The 23,346-nt window shown below is 44.3% G+C and overlaps 2 protein-coding genes across 2 annotated transcripts in view; both read right to left on the bottom strand.

The window, feature by feature from the left end:
- Positions 1-1,595: 1,595 nt before the first annotated feature.
- Positions 1,596-4,116, bottom strand: LOC124277562 (ankyrin-3-like). The gene has a single exon (XM_046713279.1). The coding sequence runs from the start codon at positions 4,114-4,116 to the stop codon at positions 1,735-1,737; it is 2,382 nt and encodes a 793-aa protein (XP_046569235.1). The 3' UTR covers positions 1,596-1,734.
- A 656-nt stretch (positions 4,117-4,772) lies between these two features.
- Positions 4,773-23,346, bottom strand: part of LOC124277563 — a 66,886-nt gene continuing 48,312 nt past the window's right edge. Inside the window, exon 6 of the mRNA XM_046713280.1 lies at positions 4,773-5,743. Coding sequence (XP_046569236.1) covers positions 4,773-5,743 — 971 coding nt within the window. The remainder of the gene's footprint in view (positions 5,744-23,346) is intronic.

Consider the following 23,346-nt stretch of genomic DNA (forward strand, 5'->3'; position numbering starts at 1 on the left):
CACTCTTAAAGTTACACAAATATCATTCTAATCAGGACACATTGAATAACAGCATACAATGCATATAACATCACGTATAGAAGAAACTGTCTTGGGGGTCCCAGCCTCTTGCTATGGATTTCAGTCGAAAAGCGGATAATGAACAACGGCTATAACAAACTGACATTAGTGGTCACTTTGAGTTGTTATAACTGTAGTTTACTGTCGTTGCCTACAGGCATTGAAAAGACATTATAAAAAGACAAAACACATTAGTCATAAAGAAACTATACTTAATGTGAGAGCAAACAGACTTGGTTAGATGGGTTAATTCCAGAGATAATATTTACACACAAATATCATTGTCAACAACATTAAACCTTTAAGTTGGCTATATACTATATCTGAAATTGCCATATTTTTGTTATTTCAAAGAGAAGCACCCGTAAACTGATGACAGATACCTCAAGCTACATCCATTCAAAGAACAATATTTATTCGTTTACAATTTTGGTTTGAAACAATTAATTCTATAGACAATGTTAAGTTACAAAATCATCATTCTCAGCAACATTACGCCTTTAACAAGCTACATATTGAAACTGAACTTCATTCCCAGATAATTATCCGCCCAAACTGATTCCATTCAGTTCATGCCTCTGTGACATTGATCTAATCCTCGGGCGTGCCTTGATGTTGATGGGCCCCCAAATAAGTGTTGTTATTGTAATGACAAACTAACTTGGTTACGCATGGTTAAATGTGGAGACAGTATTTCAGTTACAAAGATTATTCCTGACAACATTAAACCCTTAATTAAGCTGGCTATTAACGGAAAGTACAATATTTGTTGTGGTTGCTAAAGGACCATTCGTCAAATTAATTTAATTAATTTTGGAGACAATATACATCAATGGTACAAAAACATCATTCTATACATGACACATTAAATAACAGTATAGAACAACTTTGAAACGGTGACAGTCCAATTTGCATAGGTAAGGTTAATAAGTTACAATAAAGAATTTCTCTAGCTATCTTCAGACATTGAAAGTACAATATATATTTGAAAACAAATTTGGCTTGCGACAATTCATTCTGTAGACAATATTGAAGTTACAAAAGTTTCATTCTCAAAATCATTACGCCTGTAACACGCTAAATATTGAAACAGAACTTCATTACCAGATAACACGCAGTTTCAATGATCTTCCAAAACAGATTCCATTCTGTTCAGACTTGTGGAACTGACTGTACTGAACCACTTTAAAGCTCAATCTCGATCTCAGTACTGTACCCACCAAGGATATATTTTCCCATTTCAATTATGATGGGATCTTTCAGTCAATCTTCACAATACATGGATTTACCAAATGTGTTTCTACTTCCCTTGACATAATGGTAAACAAGTGGATAAATGCAAAGAATACATTTGATTACAGGCACATTTAAACCCGAGCTTTCTTTTTCTTTTTGTACACTTCTTTTATTTCTTCATTTTCCCTACTCATCATTATGTCCCTCGGGGTTTTGTTTTCTTCACATGTACTTTCAAAATTGGGATCGGCTCCCTTTTCAATGAGGTACTTGGCGATACCAGCATGCCCATGATCGCATGCCATGTAAAGTGGCGTCCGACCTTGCTCGTCAGGATTGTCGATGGTGGCTTTACTTTGAACAAGATACTTGACAATCTCAGCAAACCCAAAATAGCAAGCTAGTAGGAGTGGAGAACGTCCATCTATGTCACGCTTGTCAATGATTGCCCCCCTCCCTAACCAGCTCTTTGACTACATCTAGGTGATTTTCTCTCACCTCATGTATTAATGCAATGTTTCCATCCGACAAGGCGCGGTTCACATCTGATCCCTTGTTCAACAATAATTCCACATCAGGAGTGATGTGTGCATGACCATTGGCATAGTATCTATATGCAAGAGGAGTTCGTTGGTCGACATCTCTGGCTAACTTGTTGGCTCCATTTTGAATGAGATATCGAACAATATCTTCTTTCCTTTCCTTTTCAGCAACATGAAGAGGCGTTGTCATTCTTGCAGCCGCATTAACGTTAGCTTTGTATTCAACCAAAACCCTAACCACGGCCAGATTGGAATACTTACATGCGGTATGGAGAGGAGAATAACCCCTTGCTAGGGAGTTTGCATCAAAACCTTTCTCTAAAAGGATTTCAACAGTTTTTGCATCTTTTTGTTTGCAAGCCACATGTAAGGGAGCTTCATCAGAGGTGTTTCTGATGTTCGGATCAGCACCAGACTTTAACAGAGGTTTCAGAATTCCTGTATGTGTGTGTCTACACGCTATGTGTAGGGCAGTATCTCCAGTTTTGTTCTTGGCATTGATGCATTCCTTGATATTCTTCGCTGACAGCAGGGCACTTACAGTCTCTTCTGAATTTGATGCAACAGCAGCATGTAATGATGTGTTGTCATTACGAGTTTTCCATCCCGGATTGGCATTATGTTCCAACAGGGCCATAATGATGCTTACATGTCTGAGTGTGCAAGCCAGATATAAACATTGATTGATTGTCTCCAGTGACACATCTTGCATGAGAAGACGTTCCATATCCTCCAAATTATTTCTTCTACACAGGTGCTCTAATATTGGTTCTTTGATAAGAGTAAAGTCACTGTAAAATGCAGTGGGATGTTCAACCTTAGAACATGCAAGCCAGGCTGCAGCACACCTGTTCTCATTAGTGGAGCACATGACATGCTTCAGGTTAGTAGGTCTGTATTTGTTTAACAGGATCTCTAATGCTCCATGGCTTTTTCTCCCAAATGCAATGCATAGTGGTGTATGGTGACCATTGTTTTGGGCATTCACATCTGCTTCCATGTTCAGGAGGGTTTGAACTGCGTTCGTGTTGTTACTTGAGCAGGCTAAATGAAGAGGAGTATTCCCTGCTGCAGTCTTCATATCAACAACAGAGCATGTAAGGAGTAAACTGATCTCTGTGCTCCACGGTGTCATACAGGCTAAATGTAGTGGTACTTCACCAAACTTGTTTTTCACTTCAATCAGTGCATCCGCTTTAATAAGAGCACCCACGGCAGAATGTGTGCCGTGTCTGCAAGCATAATGAAGTGCTGTGTCACCTGTCACAGTCTGCAGATTGACATCAGCACCTCTTTTGAGAAGTACGTGGACTATCCCATCTCTGATACACAATGTATCGTGCGATCTTGATGTTTTTTGACAAGTTGAACGCTCATCAACATGCTGAATAGTTTTCAAATCTCCATTGCTAGAAGCTACATGCAGTGGTGTCACTCCTTGCTTGTTTGAAATATTCACATGTGCGTCCCGTCTCAGGAGAAAAGTTACTATGTCCATACTAGGTATGTTGCAGGCATAGTGAAGAGGTGTGTCCCCTTTGTTGTTGACAGTGTTTACAGCCATATTGTATTCCAGCAGAATGTTTGCAGTTTCAACATCTTTCCCCTTGATGGCAATCATTAGTGCTGTATTGCCCTCTTTGTTTCTGCAGTTTAGGTTTTGATTGTTTCTTTGGAGGTAATGTACAAGTGTTGCAACAATATCTTTGAGCCTTTGATTCACAGACTGATGGAGAACAGTGTTTCCGTCTGAATCTGCCTTCACCACGTCGGGGTTGTAACGTAAAAGGGTTCTTAAAAGCTCACAGTAGTTTTTTGTACAAGCTATCTGCAACAAAGTAAATCCTGCTGTACTCCTTGTATTAACATCACATCCATGTTCAAGGAGTAGTTCCACTGCTGATGTGTTGTTCTGTTCACATAGCTGAGGCATCAACATACTTTGATCAGTGGCACTTGTTTCATACTCATTCTCGAGCAGATACTTGGCAAGCTGGAGGTTATCATGTTGAAGGCAGGTTTGGAGCAATGGTCTACAACATTCAGTCATATGTACATCTTGAAACTCTACAAGCTCCCTCACCATGTCAATACTTCCTTGTTGAACAGCCACACAAAGAAATGTGTGCTCACTTCCATCTTCTGCTTCAGTCAATGATTGTAAGATTTCTTCTAGTCCCATTTTGGAAATGGTTTCCAAAAGTTCTCGAAGCTTCTTTTGATTTCCCTCTAAAATTGCCTTTTTTGACATTTTGTCCAATTTGCAGATCTTCAACATTTTCAACGTGTTTACTCAACACTTTCAGAGCTCCAATACAGCCTTTATCTACTGCAAGGTCTGACAATGTCTGATATTCACGGATATTTTGCATTGTTTGCTGCCTGTTTCTGGTAGGAAATATATTCCTCTTTACGTTCATCTTCATTAGGTTTTGCTTACTGCTTTCAGGCAATGCGTTGAGAACCTCTTTCAGAGAATCGATGTTTCCTACCAATAGTGAGGCTATCGCAGTTGATTCAAACATCTCGATCTCCCTGGCCCTATTTATCTTTTTTCCAAACATTGACATGATCTTTTCCAGTCTTGTTTTAGTAGATATTTTCATCTCGTCAATGATAGTCTCAGTGAGAAAAGAGTTGTTTGTGAAAACACTCCAGTATAACATTGGCAAACCATGTTGACTGTCTTGAGTCAGTAGTAACTTGGACATTTTCCTTTGTGATTGAAGTTTAAAGAATGTTTCAATGAAGGCCTTGTTGTTGAACGATTCGTGTCCACAAACGTCAGCAACCTCTCCATTCTGTATGAGAACAACGAATCTTCTGCCCAATTCCTTCCATTCGTCAACACTGACGAGGCTTATTTTCCAGACTGGAGATATTTTGGATATGTCCTTTGTTGTCACGGTGAATATATCTGATAACTGTTTGATACTACCATTTTGTATCATTATCATAGGATGTGATAACGAGAACACCCTTGCAACTGCCTGCTGCACATTTGGGTGTGAAAATGCTATTGTTTCCCCCATTTTCTTTTAGGTAAATGTCGAAGTATGCCTTGCAACGACAGAGGAGACTCTTAAATTCATAGTGTGAACACTTGAGGCACTGTAAAACGTCCCTCGAACATGGTGGAGTGTTTTCTTTGTTAACAGAACCACCATTAAGTGCAACAATAACAAGGAGAGCAAATATGCTTACATCATAGTCTTTCAGATTCTGAATTTCTGTTGATAGTATCTGAATGTGGACACAATCCATGTCGTCTCTTGAAGTTCCTTTTGCGACTGACTGCATCAGAGTCTTGCATAGCAGAGGAAAGCCCTGAACACTTTCAGCAGTTGCTACTGCCTTTATGTAGTCCCCAGACACATTAGCACCATGATGTTGAGAGTAGATTTTGGCAAGCAAATCTTTATCTTGGTACAACAGTGGTCTCGTGAACCAGAGGTCAATAACGTTGTCAGGTTGAAATAGTTTCAGTGTACATGTTGCTGAAAGATCACGAAAAATGTTGTTTCTCAAGGTCATAACTAGCAGCTTCGACCCACCAACTAAGGAATGGATCATGTCTGGCATCTTGTCTCTCCAATGGCAGAGTTTTGACTGGGAAAGAACATACATACCAAACATGTCATCGATGAGAATTATCTGGTGACTGGTTTTGTCGATTTGCTTTTGCCATTCTTCTGGTGTTTGTAGAATGATGGGCTGGTACTTGGCTCCATGTTCTTGTTCTCTGAAGTACCTCAGGAGGGCTAGTCCTAGTGTTGTTTTACCTTCACCTGGAGGGGAGACAATCACCACGCTCTTGTGCGTTTTCAGTCTGTCTTTGCATTGGGTGAAACCATTTCTCTCAATGAAGAGCTCTTTTCCATGTTCGATGTAATCTGCTGTCAAGTCTGTAGACAAAAAGGAATCATTCACTATATATTTCTATTTAGAATAGAAACCCTCGGTAAACAGACACGTTTGGAGGCTATTTCTTTCATAATCACCACAGAATCGGTAATGGACAGTAGAGCCTGAATTTGACTTGAGCAAAGGTCATAATATATGAGTAAAAAGAAGAAAAAACAACAACAAAAAGAATGACATTAACATTGCTTGATATGTGCTAGCAGGGTAAAAGACATGTTGACTGTTGCCACATACTGTCTGTAAAACCTTTTTTTAATTTCAAAACTTATCCGATCTCGCATATCTCTTCCTTCATTCGATCTAGGTTTCCAGCTTCTAAAATGTATTCACCCAAACAACGAGTAACATGCCTGGAATCTGGGTCATGCATGCTTTTCATGCTGGTTACTCACACACCATGAACAATGGTATTTTCCAGTTTTTTACATGGTGTAACCTTTGTCTTTTTGTCAGCTTGTAAGTCATTGTTTCTGCTTGAGAAGCGTTTTTTTCATCATGGACAAGCAATCCCCACGTCATCCCGTATGTTAAAAGTGTAGGTTCATAATTCCTACAAATACGTTTAACACCTGACTGCCATATTTCCTGAAACATCTGATCCACAGGTTAAACATGAATTAAATCTTTAAACATTCATCAAGTGTTACCCGCTGACGTGCTCGCCGTAACCTGATAATTATACCTGTAGCACACATGATCACATGTGTTAACTTGTTCTTTCTTAACTTTTGTCATGGTTCATAAAAGTTTGAATTTATTGAAATATGGGTATATGTGAAGATAGCAAATATATTTCAACTGTTCCCTTGGGAGCTAAATTTTCTAAATTTGTGGTCAACTTATGTCCCCTCGCAATACTCATAGGCAATGGTGGGAGTGTGTCCAAACGCCATGTTCCTTTGTCTCCAGTTGCGGTAAGTGTCAATCTCTGTCACCAGTGGCGTTTGAGATAAATGCCTTTGACAGTGAAAAAAAGGCAGGAGAAGAAGTTGGCAAAGAAACATCCCCTCACTCCTGCCATGATCACCGAGGATTTTGAAAGCTTGTTTGACATTCTGATGGACTCTGATGAGCATGACGTCATCCCTATCCATGCTGATCAGACTATACCTCGACCCACCATCCCTGATGTGAAATATTTTACAGAACAAGTTCTATCAGCAGCCCTGAGCCCTTCGGAGAATATGACACCATTTGAGAGTAAACTAGTTCGTTTGGGCCATCACTGTCCATGACTATCACCTCTGTGGAGGAGTACCCAGGCTCCCTGAATTTTAACGCATGCACCGAGGTATTCAGCCAGCGATTCTGAATTGTCAACTTAGATGCTGCCAGACAGACTTCGCGTCGGTTGATAGCTGACAATAGACGAAGTCCAAGGTCTGGATTTAAAGGCAGGCCCTACCAGCTGCAGGAACCACCCCTACAGCATGGACTGCATAGGGCACTCTAACAGATCCTTCGGTTCAACAAGTACATGCCTTGCAGATCATAGGAGATTTACAGGTTTCACTTATGTAGCAGCATGTTACTACGGTTCTGGCGTATCTCCATCTGCAACGCATCAGGATTCATGGATTTGTAGACGATTCATGTTATTATCTGACGGAGTTGTTTGGAAATTTGGAGTTCCTAGTGCATAATAAAAATTGAGCTTCAGCCCAAGAAGGTACAGAAATACATATGGGCCATTTTCGACACTTAGCAAGGTATCCCATTTGAATGCTATCAGGATATCACAACCAGGATATCAAAATGAAAAAATTCTAAACACTCTAAGGCAATGGATGTAGTGTGTACTGGCTATTGGCCATGCTCACATCTATGCACGATCTAACATTTAGAAATCGTCTACATCATCTACAAGATTCATCCAGAATTGGATTGATCAACATTGAAGGAAACAGGTAGACTCTGTCATAACTCCCGACGGGTTTCGCCTGGTGTCTGAAACCCGACAATGTCACCCTCACCAGATTGTCCTTCACCAGTCCATATCAACATTTTCATGCTGATAACGGTCTTATTAGTCATCGTGTACTGGGCACTAATACTCAGAAACTCTTCACTTCTAGTAGCCGTGGACAACACCATGGTAGTTGCCTATGTCAACAGACTTGTAGATACTCTCCAGACCTTATGGACCACACGACGGAAATATACGATTTACGTTACAGTCTGGATTCCACAATTGAAGTAAGACACATACCAGGAAACATCCACATCCTTGCAGACGCGTTATAATGTTCGGACAAGATTTTATCCACAGAGAGGACTCTGGATGCCTTCAGGCAGATATTGACCCGTGAAGATCCGGGGTAGAATTGATCTTCGGCAACCCATGCTTGCCACAAAAGGCAACTATGCTTGTCGTAAGAGGCGACTATAACTGGATCGGGTGGTCAGGCTCGCTGACTTGGTTGACACATGTCATCGGTTCCCAATTGCTCAGATCGATGCTCATGCTGTTGATCACTGGAGTGTCTGGTCCAGACTCGATTATTTACAGACCGCCGCCATATAGCTGCAATATTGCTGAGTGCGGCGTAAAACTAAACTTACTCACTCACTCACTCATCACTCAGGCAGATATTGATCAAATAGGAACCTCGTCACATAGAACTGTCCGCAACATCACTCGACAATCAGTTCTGTCCCAGATCCGAATCCTGGTTCAGAAAATCAAAGGTGATGGATCACGATACAATGTGTGTCATCTATAAGTTCATGATAATATTCTGAAAAAAAAAGGAGATCTCAAAAATATATTGGTGGGAACAATTTTTAAACGTATAAAACTAAGCAGGAGAAGAAGCATTTGTTCCCCTGATAAATCAGATGATTATATGACTCCCTTTCTCTTGATGAACTCTTGATGAAATGAGCAGCATATGGGAACATGAAAACGTTGCCACAAGGTCCATGGAAAGTCTGTCTTCCACACGCACTAGCTTGTTGTGTTTGGGTGTTTGAATCAAACATGGTGCTGTTTGATTCAGCGTTGTGTTTCAGCACCATTGTTTTTCACTGTTTTTAACAATGTTTCATTTCACTCAATCTCAACGAATATTGAATTAGTTGCTTCACTTCATGTTCACAAAAATTTAACTTAAGAGTATAAATGACCTCAACACGTTAATATATGACCATCAAATTCTAGGGTGTTCCCATACTTTTTGTTTGTATTTTAACACTTAAGTCTCTTAACATGACTCCGTGAAAATATACTAACTTTAAACATTTATCTAACACAAGTATTAACGTTAACTCATATCTCTGAAAGTTTAGAGTCCTTCACATAGTAAGGGTGAAACTTTCAACTTTTAACTAAATCCGAATTTGGGCTTTAACACTAAGTCTTTATCACAACGATTTAAAGACGTTAACTCATATCCCTGAAAGTTTAGAGTCCATCACATAGTCAGGGTGAAACTTTAAACTTTTAACTAAATCCTAACTTGGGCTTTAACACTAAGTCTTTATCACAACGATTTAAAGACGTTAACTCATATCACTGGAAGTTTAGAGTCCATCACATAGTCAGGGTGAAACTTTCAACTTTGAACTAAATCCTAACTTGGGCTTGAAGTCTTTATGACAACGATTTAAAGTCCGTTTCACAGATCAAGCCTCTCAACTGGCTTTCTCAAGCGGGCAGGATATCGCCTTGCCACACCGTCACTGCGGGGCTGAGTGCTCTCTGAGTTGATCGTTGGATTTGGTGTCGTCACCGGACCTGGGCTCAGTCTGGTAGTCTCACAAACTGATAGTCTGGTAGTCTCACAAACTCCCTCAGCTGCTGATCTGCCACATCTGGGTCGTGATGTAAATACCAAATAGGTATAGAATTTTCTTGACTCTATAAAATTCTTCGCATGTGAATTTAGGTCCATTGTTAGATAACACTTCAGCAGGCAAACCAATGGCTGAAAACAGCCCCCCTGAAATCTTCTATGGTTCTACCTGCTGTCGTTGATGACATAAATACCACTTCATGCCATTTGGTCCCGCTGTCTATCACCACCAAGAACTCTTGGGATCTGAACTCCCCATAGTCGATATGGATCCTCTCCCAGGGTCGCATCTACATGATTTGGCCATCGAATTTACTCTAAAGAACATCTCTCCTGGTTGCTTCGGCAATCTGCTCTGCTAAGGTGGGTAGATTGTCTAGGTAGTTAACCTGATTACTCTGTTCAATGCAATCTTGACAAGCAGTTGGTGTTACTGCACTCAGACGACTCACAGTATCTGATCTCATACTTGTGTGCCCTGAGGACAAGTGCCCATTAGCATTGGAACTCCAGTCTTTGGCCCAAAGATTGTAGTGAGTGGCTTATGATCTGTAATCAGGATATAGCTTCTGCCATATAGGTACTTGTGGAACTTCTCTACCCTAAAGATGATGGCCAAAGCTTCTTTCTCTACCCGTGTGTAGTTAGCCTTTGAGACTGTCATTGTCCAGGATGCATACGCAACTGGTCGTTCACTTCCGTCCTCCATAACGTGTCATATGACACACCATATTCCATTTGTTGAGGCGTTACACGTCAAAGTGAGCGGACGATTAGTGTCATAGTGGACCAAGACACTGTTACTTGATAGCTCTGCTTTACACTGCGTGAAGGCATCTTCTTGTTCCTTCTTCCATTTCCATGCAACATTTCCCTTTAGCAAACTGTACAACCAAGCCAGTAGCAGTGACATATTTGTGATGAACTTTCCATGGCAGGTCACCATGCCGATGAATGCTCTCCGTCAGGTTCTTCGGTCTTGGAGTTTTTTGTGATAGCCGTGATCTTGTCATCTAGAGGATGAATTCCTTCTGTTTCAATGCGACGTCCCAGGTATTTTACTGCCCTTGTTATGAATTTGCATTTTTCCAACTTGAGCGTGGAACCCATCCTGTACCAGTCTTCCTGGGACTTTATCCACCAATACGAGCTGTTGAGCTTCGTTCTCTGTTCACGTGACGATGTCACCAAGCAGAACTTCAATTCCATCTATTCCATTGAAAATCTGATCCATCAGCATACCGAAACATTGCGGATGTTGTGGAAACTCTGAAAGTCAGTCTCTGGTACTCACTGAGGCCTTGATGAGTATTAATCAGCAACAATGTCTTGGAATCTTCAGACAGTTCAAGTTGCTGATATGCACTGGACAGATCCACCTTGCTGAAGACATTAGCTCCTGTTAGTTGGGAGAAGCACAGGCAAACTGTAGCGGAAATAGGGTTGCGCAACAGAGAGAAAAATGACCAGTCTTCGTATAGATCTTCCTAAATGACCGGCCTTCCTATATATAAAGGTTGGCAACGTACTTCTCTCGCTTTGGTTCGAAAAATATTTCCATGTCAAACAATTATATCGCCACCACCAAAGGTAGACACCAATTTCCTCACAGGGTTGTGCTCTGACTTTTCCAACCTCATATTTAATAATTACTAACATAAAACATATTTCAATCAACGTCTTAAGCGCCACTCGTGGCATATGAAAACGTTCTATGCCTCAATAATCCTTGCCAGCTTCCGGTTTAACGATGTGAAGGAACAAGCATTAGCAGAAATTAATATGATAAATCATTTTGCCTAATTCACCATTAAACTGGGTTTTTTTTTCTTATCTGCCGTCGTTTTCATAACATTTATGCTACAAAAACTATCTTCTAACATAGATTGTGAGCGAAAGCAAGAGAGGTTACTCCGTACGTATTCCATATGGTGGACATATGATCCAACAAGTATATTTAGAGTTGACTCCCGTATTCTTTCACTCCGTTTAACTTAGAAACTCTATACTGGAAGAAGTTCGCACATCTACCCCTACAAGATTCCAAGATCAAATTGAAGATCTATTCAGGAACCAGATTACCTATCCTTGGAAGGATAAAAGTCGAAGCTTAGTACGAGTGAAGAAGTATGACTTTAGCACCAGTGTCGATGACAAACACTTGAGGTTTTCCATCCAGCGTGATTACAGACTTGAACTCAGACCCACTTGTCTCCTCAAGGGTGCAAACCATACAAAGTTGTTCCTCATTATCATCTTCCGAGTTATCATCAGAACTTTCAAGTTGATACGCTCTTCATGCTGTGAGAATGTTGATGGTTTCGTTGTTTCCCTTTACATGCCTTACCTTTCCATACTTCTTGTTCATATGGTTTCATTATGGTTTCCTTAACATCTATAACATGTTCTGAATGAATGAATGATCTTGTCTTTCTGTTCTACTTTGATGAAGCGAGAAATTTCTTGATTGTGTTTGCTTTCATCCATATTTCAAATCTCTTTATGTTAAGTAGACCAGTCTTCTTTGCCCGAGTCAAACTCGGAAATGAAACCAGTGCGCACCTCCATCTTGGTTCTTGCTTGGTCTCGCCAAGTGTCGCGAGATTTCACGGTTGCTAGACAACTGCATCCTTTTCGTGAGTGCTATTACAATCACTACTTCCTAACAAATGTCCACAGTTATTATCTTCAGTTAGCTCCTGTTACGCATTCCTTTAGAATTACCCAACACAATTTATCAGTCTACACATATAATCGACCAAAGCCTGTTAGCTGATGTGTGGCATTTTGGCATTCCTTTAGAACATTTATGTCTCTTACCACAGATAAATCCATTGTCCCTAAAACACTCCCGTTAGAAGATCCATTGGATCCCATCCTTATCTCCAGTGTAAAGTACTTAGTGTAGAAGTTTTCCTTACACTAGGACACAACGTGGGAGTGTCATCATATTCGTGTAGATGACGTAATCAGAAATGGGGTATTCCCGAGACGATGTTCATAGCGTTGGTGTTCCAACTACGTATAGCAAATACGACCCGTGAAGGTCAGTAACCCATGCTTGTCGTAAGAGGCGACTAACGGGATCGGGTTGTCAGGCTTGCTGACTTGGTTGACACATGTCATTGGTTACCGATTGCGCAGATCGATGCTCATGCTGTTGATCACTGGATTGTCTGGTCCAGACTCGATTATTTACAGGCCCCCGCCATTTGGTTGGAATATTGCTGAGTGCGGCGTAAAACTAAACTCGCTCACTCTCTATAGGAAATACACTACAGGATGGTTTTGGTCAACATGAAGTTGGTTCACAACGCTCACCCTAATCACCAACAGAAGGTTTTACCATCAACCCTTAAGGATAGATCTTCTTCTTTAAGGTCACTCTCAGTTACTCCACCCATCACCAGGAACCCTCAGTTTATGCGTATAATACTCTTGAAAAAAGAGTGAGTGAAGTGCCTGGGAAAACCACAAGTTCAGCCCGTGTGGGTCAGTTGGCAAATGAAGCATGAGTGACCCAGATTGCTATGAGGGAAACATGGTGATGCTAGGTGTGTTTGGGTGAATGTATTTTAGAGGCTGGAAACCTTTACCTGGGTACATATTCACTTATGATCGAAAAAAAGAAAGAGAAATGCATTGGGTGAAATATGATAAGTGGATATACTGAACTACGTTAGAAACGCATCACCAATAATATGTCATACGAATCGTGGAGACTGTGGGATTACCATGCAAATAAAGTACTGTGAGCAATTGTCATCAAACTTGAAACAATCAACAAGATCAAGTCCGTGAAGAATTCTTTAATGAAAGTGCAGGTTACGATTGAAAGGGCATGAAGAAATTAACAAAAAGATTTGAAACAATGTCCGTAACGGGGACGCACACTGTTGGCATTAAGATGACCAGTCTCATCACATCTTTGGGTATCTATTGCCATACACGTTGCAGTGATGATTTGAATTGAATGGCAGGGGTCCCTTTGCAATTTGCCTACCACTTTCATACCACATGTGTTCACTGGGTACTGAATTGGGGGAAGTGGAGGAAAGTCAAGCACAGTGATATGCGTATCCCACGTATCGACCTGTCTCACACAATAGTTTGCATAACGCTCACTTACAGGTCATATGATCTCAATCACTGAGTTGTCTGATCGACACGTGTTTGTGTCTGGTCCAGACAAGTTTGAACACAATCCTATAGGTGGAATTTTGCCCAGTGAAGCGGCAAACAACAAATATTTTTCTTATATCTGCATCATTTCACAGAAAGCATTCAGAAACTAGTAGGAGTAATAGCGGTACGAGATCAAGTCCAATAAAAGCCCCTGCAAAGCTTTATTTCACAAATAAAGCTTTTGTCAGGCCCTTAGATCTCACCCGCCATTGTCTACTACTTTTGAGCCCCCAGTTAACTTCCCGGCCACGCGTGACACTATTGTGACACTATGACGTGTTGATAGGGGGTAACATTGTACCGTACGGTATGATCAATAATTCCTCCTTAACGAAACCTCTCCCTGGCCCATCTCTCAAGTAGTACAAATTCGGCTCGTCGGCTTTGATGTCCACTTTATCTATGTTGTAAGTTTTGACTGACCATATAGGATCTGTGGCTTGCTTACGACTATCACCCTCATGTTCCACCGGCTGGTAGAGGTACCTCACGAGGGCCCTATCTGGTATCTGTTTCTCCTTCCCATGCAATGGCGCAGCCGACTCAGCCACTATTGATTTTAGTTTGATAGCGTCGGCTGGTTTCTTGCCGGTGAGACGGGTGATTTCATGGTTGATGGCCGACACCACCTGAGGTAACCGCGCTACCCATTCAGTCGATCGTTTCCCCGGGTTGGTCATCTCTCGCATACTGATGCCCGAATAAGTGCTCGGCCAATGTCCTATTGAATCTCTCAACTATGGTTTGGGTGCGATGGGCTCAGACCGTGCCACGCCTGACCTTGGTATCGTGTTTGTCTAGCAGGTGTGACACGGCACCCATAAACTCCCACCCGGGGTCAACTTGCAGCTCTGTCGGCCACGTCAGCGGACTGCGTTTGTACATGCGTTCGAATCCGCGGGTTACCTGGGCCGAGTCTTTCGCGGTCAAGGGTTCGGCTTCCTTGTAGCGACTGGCTACGTCCACTACGGTTAAGGCATACTTGTACCTCTTGTCGTGGGGTAGGAATAGGAGGTCGGCCTGGTGAACGCTATTGGGTATGTTAATACCGAACTTCCTTCTAGGCACGTAGCATGGTGCCGGTAAATAGATCTGCCACAGGGCTTGTTTTTCAAGCCACGCTTTGGCCTCACCTGGGTGTACTCGCCCCATTTTAGCCAGCTTATGTACGGCGCTAGCTCCTTTCCAGTACCCACGTGGGCTGTAGTAAATAGCCTCAAACTTTCTTTGGTTCCGTGACATCCCGACATATATACACCTATGTTCTTGGTTCAATTTTCTCATGCCCGTACGCGTACGTGTTTATCCCATCAATAGCTATCCAACGCTTAGTGTCCATCGGCGACAGGGACGTCTTGTTTATCGTCAGTCCGTATATCCTATGCCCATCACTTCTAAGCGTGTTCATTTTATGTCTTAAGGTATGGGTCTTGAACAGGGCTTCCTTGAATCTGGCGTGTTTGATGTGTTGTTTCACCACGTACTTCTTAACACCCTTTGCCTTCCGGATCTCATCATTGTCAGCCTTCAGGATGGAGTACATCTTAGGCCTCAAACCTATGTACTCAGCTATGGGCGTGTCAGCACACTCGTCCTTCATCTTACCTAGGACCTTTTTATTTACCGTGTTGTGTATGGCATGGCCCTTGGGGTAGTCGCTGGTGTCATACAAATCGAGGCGTTTTCTCATGTCCTCGTACACGTCCTCGGTTCGAATCTCCATCAGCAGGGAATCCGTGTCAGTGTACAGCACTTCACACCTGTCGCCGTACTGTTTCTTGAGCTCGTTGTAGTAAAAGTCGTACATCAGGTGTTTGGATAAATCGAGGATGCTCATCCCCACGTAAACAGGCTGGTTGAATTTGATGTGGCCTTTCTTCATGTGTAGGGCAACCAGATCGTCGGTGAATATCTTGCTCCGGTTGAATGCCGGGCTGGCTATCAGTCTCCTGAGCTTGTCTTCCTCATTCGACCGAACCAGCTTCACGGTCACGCGTTTCGTCAGGTTCTCCATAGTCTTACCAAACACTGAGTTGTTCATGAGCTTGTACAGATTTTTCTCAAAGTCACTGGTGGCAAGCTTTCGCAGGTCTGTGTTCATTCTGATGTATGGCTCCATCCAGGGGCTCTGGTCGAACACGAGCACCCTGTGTATTTTGGTCAGCCTCATACCCAACAACAGATACAGCCGTCGGTTGTGATAGTGTACGATGTACTTTGTCTTATTCATTAAGTTGGGCGCTAGTTTTTCAACGACTGCCACCCGCCCAACTAACAAGTTATGTTGGTACTCAGATATCCAGTCTGGGTTAACCCTCATACGTTCGGGGGCCAGGGGGTAGCTGTTGTGTGATGTGTGTAATGCCTTGGGGTATTCTAAGTCCACCTCGAGGATATAGCCTTTGTTCGAATCGTCCGCGATGCTCATAACATCAATCTCGTGCGATGCCCATTTGAATCCCCCTGTGGGTAGATACTGGCTCATAGCCCAGCCGTGCAGGTTGTTGGCGTCGAGGTAGAGAATATGATTGGTTGGCTTGCTCGGGTTGTAGCCCTTCACGTAATGATTATTGGCTTTTGCGTATCGTTTAGAGACCATGGAAATCCCGACTCGCAAGCCTTTCTCAATGACTAGGTGCATGTCGTAATCGGTGAGCAATTCCAACTTAACTCCGGTCTTTTTCAACAATGCATCCCACGACAGACCTGGGCTGGTGTAGTACCATGCGGGGGTCGAGTTGATATTGCTTAAAACGCGTCCTCCTAAATGTCTCAAACACGTCGGCTAGCAGCACTACATCTGTCCTCAAGTACAGGTCGTGGTAGTACCCAGATTCTTACAGCCCAGTTTATTCCTTACGTTAATCGCGTGCGAGTAATCGTTCGGTGATGGGGAAGGTATCGTTGGCCATGACCAGACTGTCGAGTGACGACAGGAGGAACTGAACCGAGTCGATGAAGCTCAGACCATTCAAGCTGAAGGAGATGTATTTCTCCATGTTGTTGGGGATGCACATCAGGTTGCCGTCGACTTTTGCGATGGCCTGCATGATTAAGTGAGAGTCGTACCCTCTCAAGTTGTGGAAGACCACAGGGATGTTTATTGTCTTGAGGGTGATTCTAAGCTTGAGGTTACACACACTGTGAGCGGCGCCTCTATACTTACCCGGTGACGTGACAGTGATCTCTCACTGAATCACCGTTCAGTGGTGAGTTGGACACGTGGGAGTGAGTGCTGCAGTTGTGAGCTAGCCGGTCGGCTTGGGTCATACTCATGGGAGCGACTGTATGCAGCGCATTCGTTTCGTTTCCCCATCACATCGAACGACCACATATCCAAACCCACAGGCCTCATGCTCCTGTGTTTTTTGTGTGCCTGGGGTACCCCCGGCAGCCTCAACGGGTTTGACCAAGGCTTCAAAGTCGGCATAGATGACATAAGGCACAGACATTTGGTTCTTGTGGTTGTCGAATTTTAGGATATTGTCGCCTTCCTTGGGCATGTCGACTCGTATGGCAGTCTGCCCCACACCTTGGCAATCCTCCCGGCGGGATTCTAATAAATCAGCTCGTGTGAAGCCATGGAGGCATCATATGCAAAAGTGTTTTTTCCCCACCGTATTTCGACTGGTCACGCAACAGCCTGCTGAGATGTTTTATCCACGTGTAGTGATAAGTATCACCTTGCTGGGTCATGAATATATTGATCATGCGGCAACACCCCTGTTCCCCCAACTGGACTGACCCTGTGCACTATTGTTGTGTCACCTTTGTGGCCTAAGACGTTTATGGCTATATCGTTCTGTTTTTCTATTTTAGTGATCTGAGATATGGGGGTTGGTTCATCTATACCATCCCAGTTGAGCCCATCGTCTTGGGGATAACTAGAATCGTCTCCTCTATTCTTGACGTTGACCATGGCCTGTTTTGCTTTGTAGTAGGGGGGCAAGTCTATGTACGACCCGCCTCTGAATGGCACGTAGTTAGCTATGTCTAGATAAACATTATCGATGTTATCGACAATCCAACCGGACCCCATGTGCGTGAAGCGTTCTAGGTATTCTCGTATCTGCTGAAAACTGGTATTGATTGACTCGTCTATAGTCTCTGTATGAGTCACGACTTCTTGTTTACCTCGGAAGTAAGGCTGAACGTACTCAATGACCCCAGCGCCCTGCTGTTTATCGAGTGACATTTTTATTGTGATTTGAAACTTAATACTTCCCAAATCGTTTAGTTCCTCATTGACTTTATCAGCGATTAGAGGCTTTTTTCTTCTCGTAGATAAGATGATGCCTGACAACGTTTGCTCCGTGAGCTTTGCATAGGCAGTAGTGCCCATTTCACCACGACACCACACATGTATTCGCATTGGTACGGGGCGGGTCTCATCTTTTGTATTCTTATATGAGTACTTAGTCTAATTGTTTCGCTACCAACGCAGTCGCTGCTAGACCCAGCGCGATAAAGATCAATTCCTGGCCCATTTGCCTAGGGGATGGTGTGTAGTACTGAGCGAGTGTTGGCTTATGGAGTGGTTCTAGCTGTTTACCAGTTAGTAGGTAGTATTCTCTCGCTGCGTCGTCAACATCATGGAATGTTTTAACGGCATGGTTCTCACGCCTGAGTTGTTCGTTAATGTAATTGATCCTCTGTACACGTTTTTTCGCGTACTGAGATTGCGCTGCTTGTAATTTCTCAACAGCCAGGTTGTGGCGCTTACGGTCAGCTTGTATCTAAGCTCCGTGTGACTCCCCTAGTTTCGAGAAGAGGAAATTACTCCCAGAAAATGCCAGGGCATTTACTAACGCCCCGTCGACCATCATGGCGATCGTAGCCATCCTATATATAGTTACATTTTCTTCAAAATATTTTTCGGTAGGATCCCTTGTTTAACTAGGATGTCCTTGGTGGCCATCGCCATACCCAGGTTCATTATGAGCATACCTATATCCTGCAGGTTGAAATCTAGCTTGATAGTTGGTTGTTTAAGCACCATTTTGGTCAACCGAGCGTACGCTACAGCTAGACTGGCGACCACGGTGGCGTGGTATGCATCGTTGACGAACGTTTTCCCCTCAGACATTATGTATATGATATAAAAATATATATTTATAACATGATATTTGGGTTGACCTCTAATTATGGGGGCTCCTCCCGGGGGTCCCTGGGTGGTTGCTTATTATGTAACCATGAGATAGCCACGGCAGCAGTTGCGCCTGCAATCAACAGGAGTGGAACCCGGCTCCACAGTGGAGCATAGCTACTCTTAGACCACCTTTTTTTACCGGCAGCTACTCTCTTATGGTTCTTCTGCCTGGTGACTGTAGGATTCACCTCCCTGGGGGTTTCCTCTGAAGGGGTCGCCTCCAGTTGGGGTTCTAGTTTGGGGACTAATTTCTTGGGGGGGCGGTGGGGTAGCCTAATGGTTAAAGCATTGGCTCGTCACGCTGAAGACCCGGGGTTCGAATCCCGACATGGGCACAATGTGTGAAGCCCATTTCTGGTGTCCCCCGCTGTGATGTTGCTGGAATATTGCTAAAAGCGGCGTAAAACCAAACTCAGACAGTCAGTCATTTCTTGGGCAGCATCCATCTTGTATACTATCATTATTATTTTTCCCCTCCTTAAATTGGCAATGCTTTGTTGTGATAATCGCTGCTGTCACCGGGGCTAAAAACATACCGTATTTGTGGTACAGCACGCAGCTGATAGAGCTCAAGGCATGTTCAATAAAAGGGTCTTTCTCAAGGTCCTCCCACAGGTAAAGTTGGCGTTCCTGGGGAATGGGAAGGAAGTACGATGCAATACCAGTGTATATCTCGGTCATAGCTGATCCTATAGTGTTTGTCATCTCGGCCCCGAGTCTAGCCTCGTATCTAGCGTACAGCTTATTGATTTCTTCCGTTGACATTTTGTGAATTTTGTCGGGAGTGTAGTCCCCAAAGTAATGTTTGGCTTTGCCACCAACAGCCAGCACCACAAGTCTCTCTCGCTTATCATCTTCCCCTCACTTGCCATCATCCCCTCACTTATCCCCCTCCAACAGTTGTTCTAGCAATTCATCACACTCCATCTTATAATGTAATAAGTAAGTTTTAGTTTTAATAATATAATACCCGATGCAGGTGAAACACAACGAAATGAAGGTTAAGTTGCACACGGCTAGCACTTCAAAAACAACCATTGCTTAGCTTTGCTTAGCATTTACTTAGCATTGCTAAGCTAAAACACCCTATAGGCCACGGGTTGGTCGGTCTTGAGCACGAGCTTAGCATTTTTAGTTTCAGCGAGCTGTTTCTTCACACGTTCCCTATCATGTTTGCTCATCACATCATTCTCTCTCAAACACTCCTCAAACGAAGCCCTGTCCTTGCAGTGAAATAAGGCCATCCATCGCGTCTGCTCCCTGAGGTCTTTCAACACCGAGTTGAACTTCTGCATTAGTACCCAGACGCGTGCCGGCCGGAGAAGACCAGGTACGATAGCACGTCTCTCTTTTTTGTTATCTCACGATTAGCGCTGCAGTCGTCCAGTATGAACAGCGTCGACTCCCCTTTAAATGTGTTGTGATAAGCCTTCAACCAGTCCTGCAGACGTGTACCCGGGTCGACTCTGTGTACGTCCGGGTCCGTCATCACCCAAGGTCTTTCCGCGTATGTTCTATTCATGTGCAAAGTAGGGCACATGATAACGATATTATCGAACACATCCCGGTAGTACCCCTCCAACATATCCAGCATGAAAACGGTCGTCCCACAGCCCGTCTGCCCGCACACTATAGCGAAGTGTGGGTCGCGGGGCAAATCAGTAGATGGCTTGCACGAATTTCCCATTCTCTATATTAACTATATTCTCTATATTATTCGTCCATAATAACGTACAGATATAATTTCAACTAGCCCGCGGGTTGAGCCTTCTTGGTTATATGGATAGTTATCCCCTCGCTGCCGTTGTTTATGCGGCGACCGCTGCCGTGCAATTTATCATCATCCGTGGATCGCATGTCCAACCACAGCGCGTACTTGGTGGTCAGGTATTCGCCGATTTGCACGGGGGATAGGTCCCGGTCCTTGATGACGTGTTGGTGCCGGGTCGCTAGTTTCATTATCTCATCCCACTGCTGGCGTGCCCTTATAACGGCGCTGAACAGCTGGTTGGGCACGCCCTCGATGGTCACTTCCACCTTTTCAATCTCGGGGTTGAAAAACTTCTTGCTGTCCCTTTGGAACGGCTCATAATCCTCCACTGGAACGATCAGGATACCTTTCATCGATCGCGCCGCCACGTTTAGGTTGATATTCCACAGTGCGTCGCTCTTATCCCGCACGACCGATCTATGCCGCAGGACCCTATCGTACAGGATGGCCACCTTCCCCGAGTACTGGTTTCGAACCTGCCTGGCCAGCTCTGGGCTAGTGACCATGTCGAACTCCAGAGAGATGTTGTCTATGGTGTAACTGGCCTCATCACCGTTCGGCGTACGCACTACTTTGCTGTAGTCGTTAAACGTGAGCTCGTATTCAAGCCTATCACCCAGCGTGGCCTGGTAAAACGGCGCGTGTCCCGTGAGCAACTCGAAGTCGAGCGGCACGCAGAACCTGTTCCCGTACTCTTGGGCGATGGCCTTTTCATCGTCTGGGATCTTGTCTAGCTGGTCTGCCGTGAAGCCGTATCCCATGCGCAACCGGGTCGATTTGCTGATACCTTGGTACACGTCATTGACGCGTTCTCCCTCGCTTTTCCAGAGGTCCCCGTAGCAGTGAAAGACGTCACTGTCGTCGATGCTCAGCACCTCGTTACCGCTGATCCCTCAAAGGACGTCCAAGATCTGCAAGCAGCCAGAACCGAACTAAGCGGTGAAGTTGATACTAAAGAAACGTCGGACAGCGTCGAAAAACTGTTGGCCATGTACCATGGCAAATCCTTGCCAGGTCTCGAATTTACCCTCAGGGAACTGCGAGGCCTAGACGAAGCCTTGACAAATGTACGCGGAGAACTCGTGAACAACATGGGGAAACTGAACGAAGTTGACGAGCACATCGCTCGCGAGAAGATAAAACTCACCGAAACGGAGGACGATGATATGAAACGTCGTATCGAGGAGAGAATAAAAAACTTGGAAGACGAGAGATGGACTCGGTTGGAATCCGCTTCCTCAAACCAGGAAGCCCTCTGATCCCAGATCAGTCGTGTACGGGAAACCAACGATCGAGTCCTCAATGAGGACACTACGTTGGCCAACAGGATCCGAATCCTATTCTGAGAGCAAGGCATCACCATTGCCAGCATTCTGACTGCATTGGGCTTCATCATATCAACCCTTGTGGTGTCATTGAGTGGGGGTACCCCCACACCAACACCACCAAGTGGCGGGGGCGTCAGAGACTGGATAAAAAAAACACCTGAAATCCCTTGGGGAGGCCCTGGCTAAACTGGCTGGTAAGGCCGCCGAAGCCCCGCCCGGCATCCTGGGTAGCATCGTCTCTTGGCTGCTGAGCGCTCTGGCAAAAACTGCCACATGGCTCGGTCAAAACCTGTGGGCAGCCATCGTCGCCATGGTAGGTCTGGTGTACGTAGCGGCTAAGGATTTTTTAACCAAATGAGTCCCACCCCGACCGTGACCCTGCCAACCACCAGCGCTGTTTTATGGTCGATGTGCTGCTGATTGGATTGTGGGGGTTGGGACTGTGGGGGTGTTGGTTGAACCCTAGGCTCTGGGGGTGATTCGACTATACCCATCGCACCAGTATGTGTGGGTGGCGGGACATGGGGGGTGTTAACATCGGGGTTGACGCCCAACTTTTGGTCTGCCATGGCTATGACTATTTCGTTGTTGTAACCCACTACTTTTTTTACTCTCAGTTGCATATCGCTCGGAGCCATATACAGTCCCACGTCGAAGACTTAGTCGACTTTCGACCGGGCGTATTCCAACACGTCTTGGTAGCGTTTGATGGCACTCGGGAGATCAACTGGAGCATTGATAGCATCCTCAACGTTAACAACAAAATGTTTCTGAGCGTCGTAAGCAGTCCCCTTACCGAGGATGTTGGAACGCGTTTGCGTTTGCTCACCCAACAACGCCCACACGTACGTTCGAATCGAGTCGTTGAATCTGATTACACCGGCACGAGTAAACCCTTTGGACGTGTCCAGCATGAACTTTTCCCAGTCATCCGCTGCCCCCTGCTCGAACCTCCAGACTCGGTAATCCTTGCTGTTGTCGAAAGCCATGTAACGGCCATCCCACTCGTTTGTTGTGAGGTGATGATACGACTTGTACCCCCATTCTTTCATCTTCTCGCTGGCATCCACGATAGGCATATTGTGAGGGATACCCAACAAGTGGTTCGGCCCCGTTAAACGCCAATCCGTCTTCAGGTTTAGTTCGAATTCGTTGCAAATACGTTAGTAGGCCCATCTATCGTACTGGTTGTTTACTGCGTCCCATGCTTTGTCCTGTGGGAGTGGAGCTGATCTCTTTGAGGATCGCCTGCTCTGGTAGTACACGCGGAACATGAACACAGACTGACTCAGCGGTCCCCGCCGAGTGTCGGTCAATGTCACACCATACCCGTTGTAGCCCACCACACGGGCTTAAG

Source organism: Haliotis rubra, unplaced genomic scaffold, assembly GCF_003918875.1.
Source record: "Haliotis rubra isolate DU_JTF1 unplaced genomic scaffold, ASM391887v1 Scf223, whole genome shotgun sequence".
Lineage (NCBI taxonomy): Eukaryota > Metazoa > Mollusca > Gastropoda > Lepetellida > Haliotidae > Haliotis > Haliotis rubra.

Coding starts and splice junctions, on each gene's coding strand:
- LOC124277562 (XM_046713279.1), bottom strand. CDS start 4,116: ATGTTGAAGATCTGCAAATTGGACAAAATGTCAAAAAAGGCAATTTTA.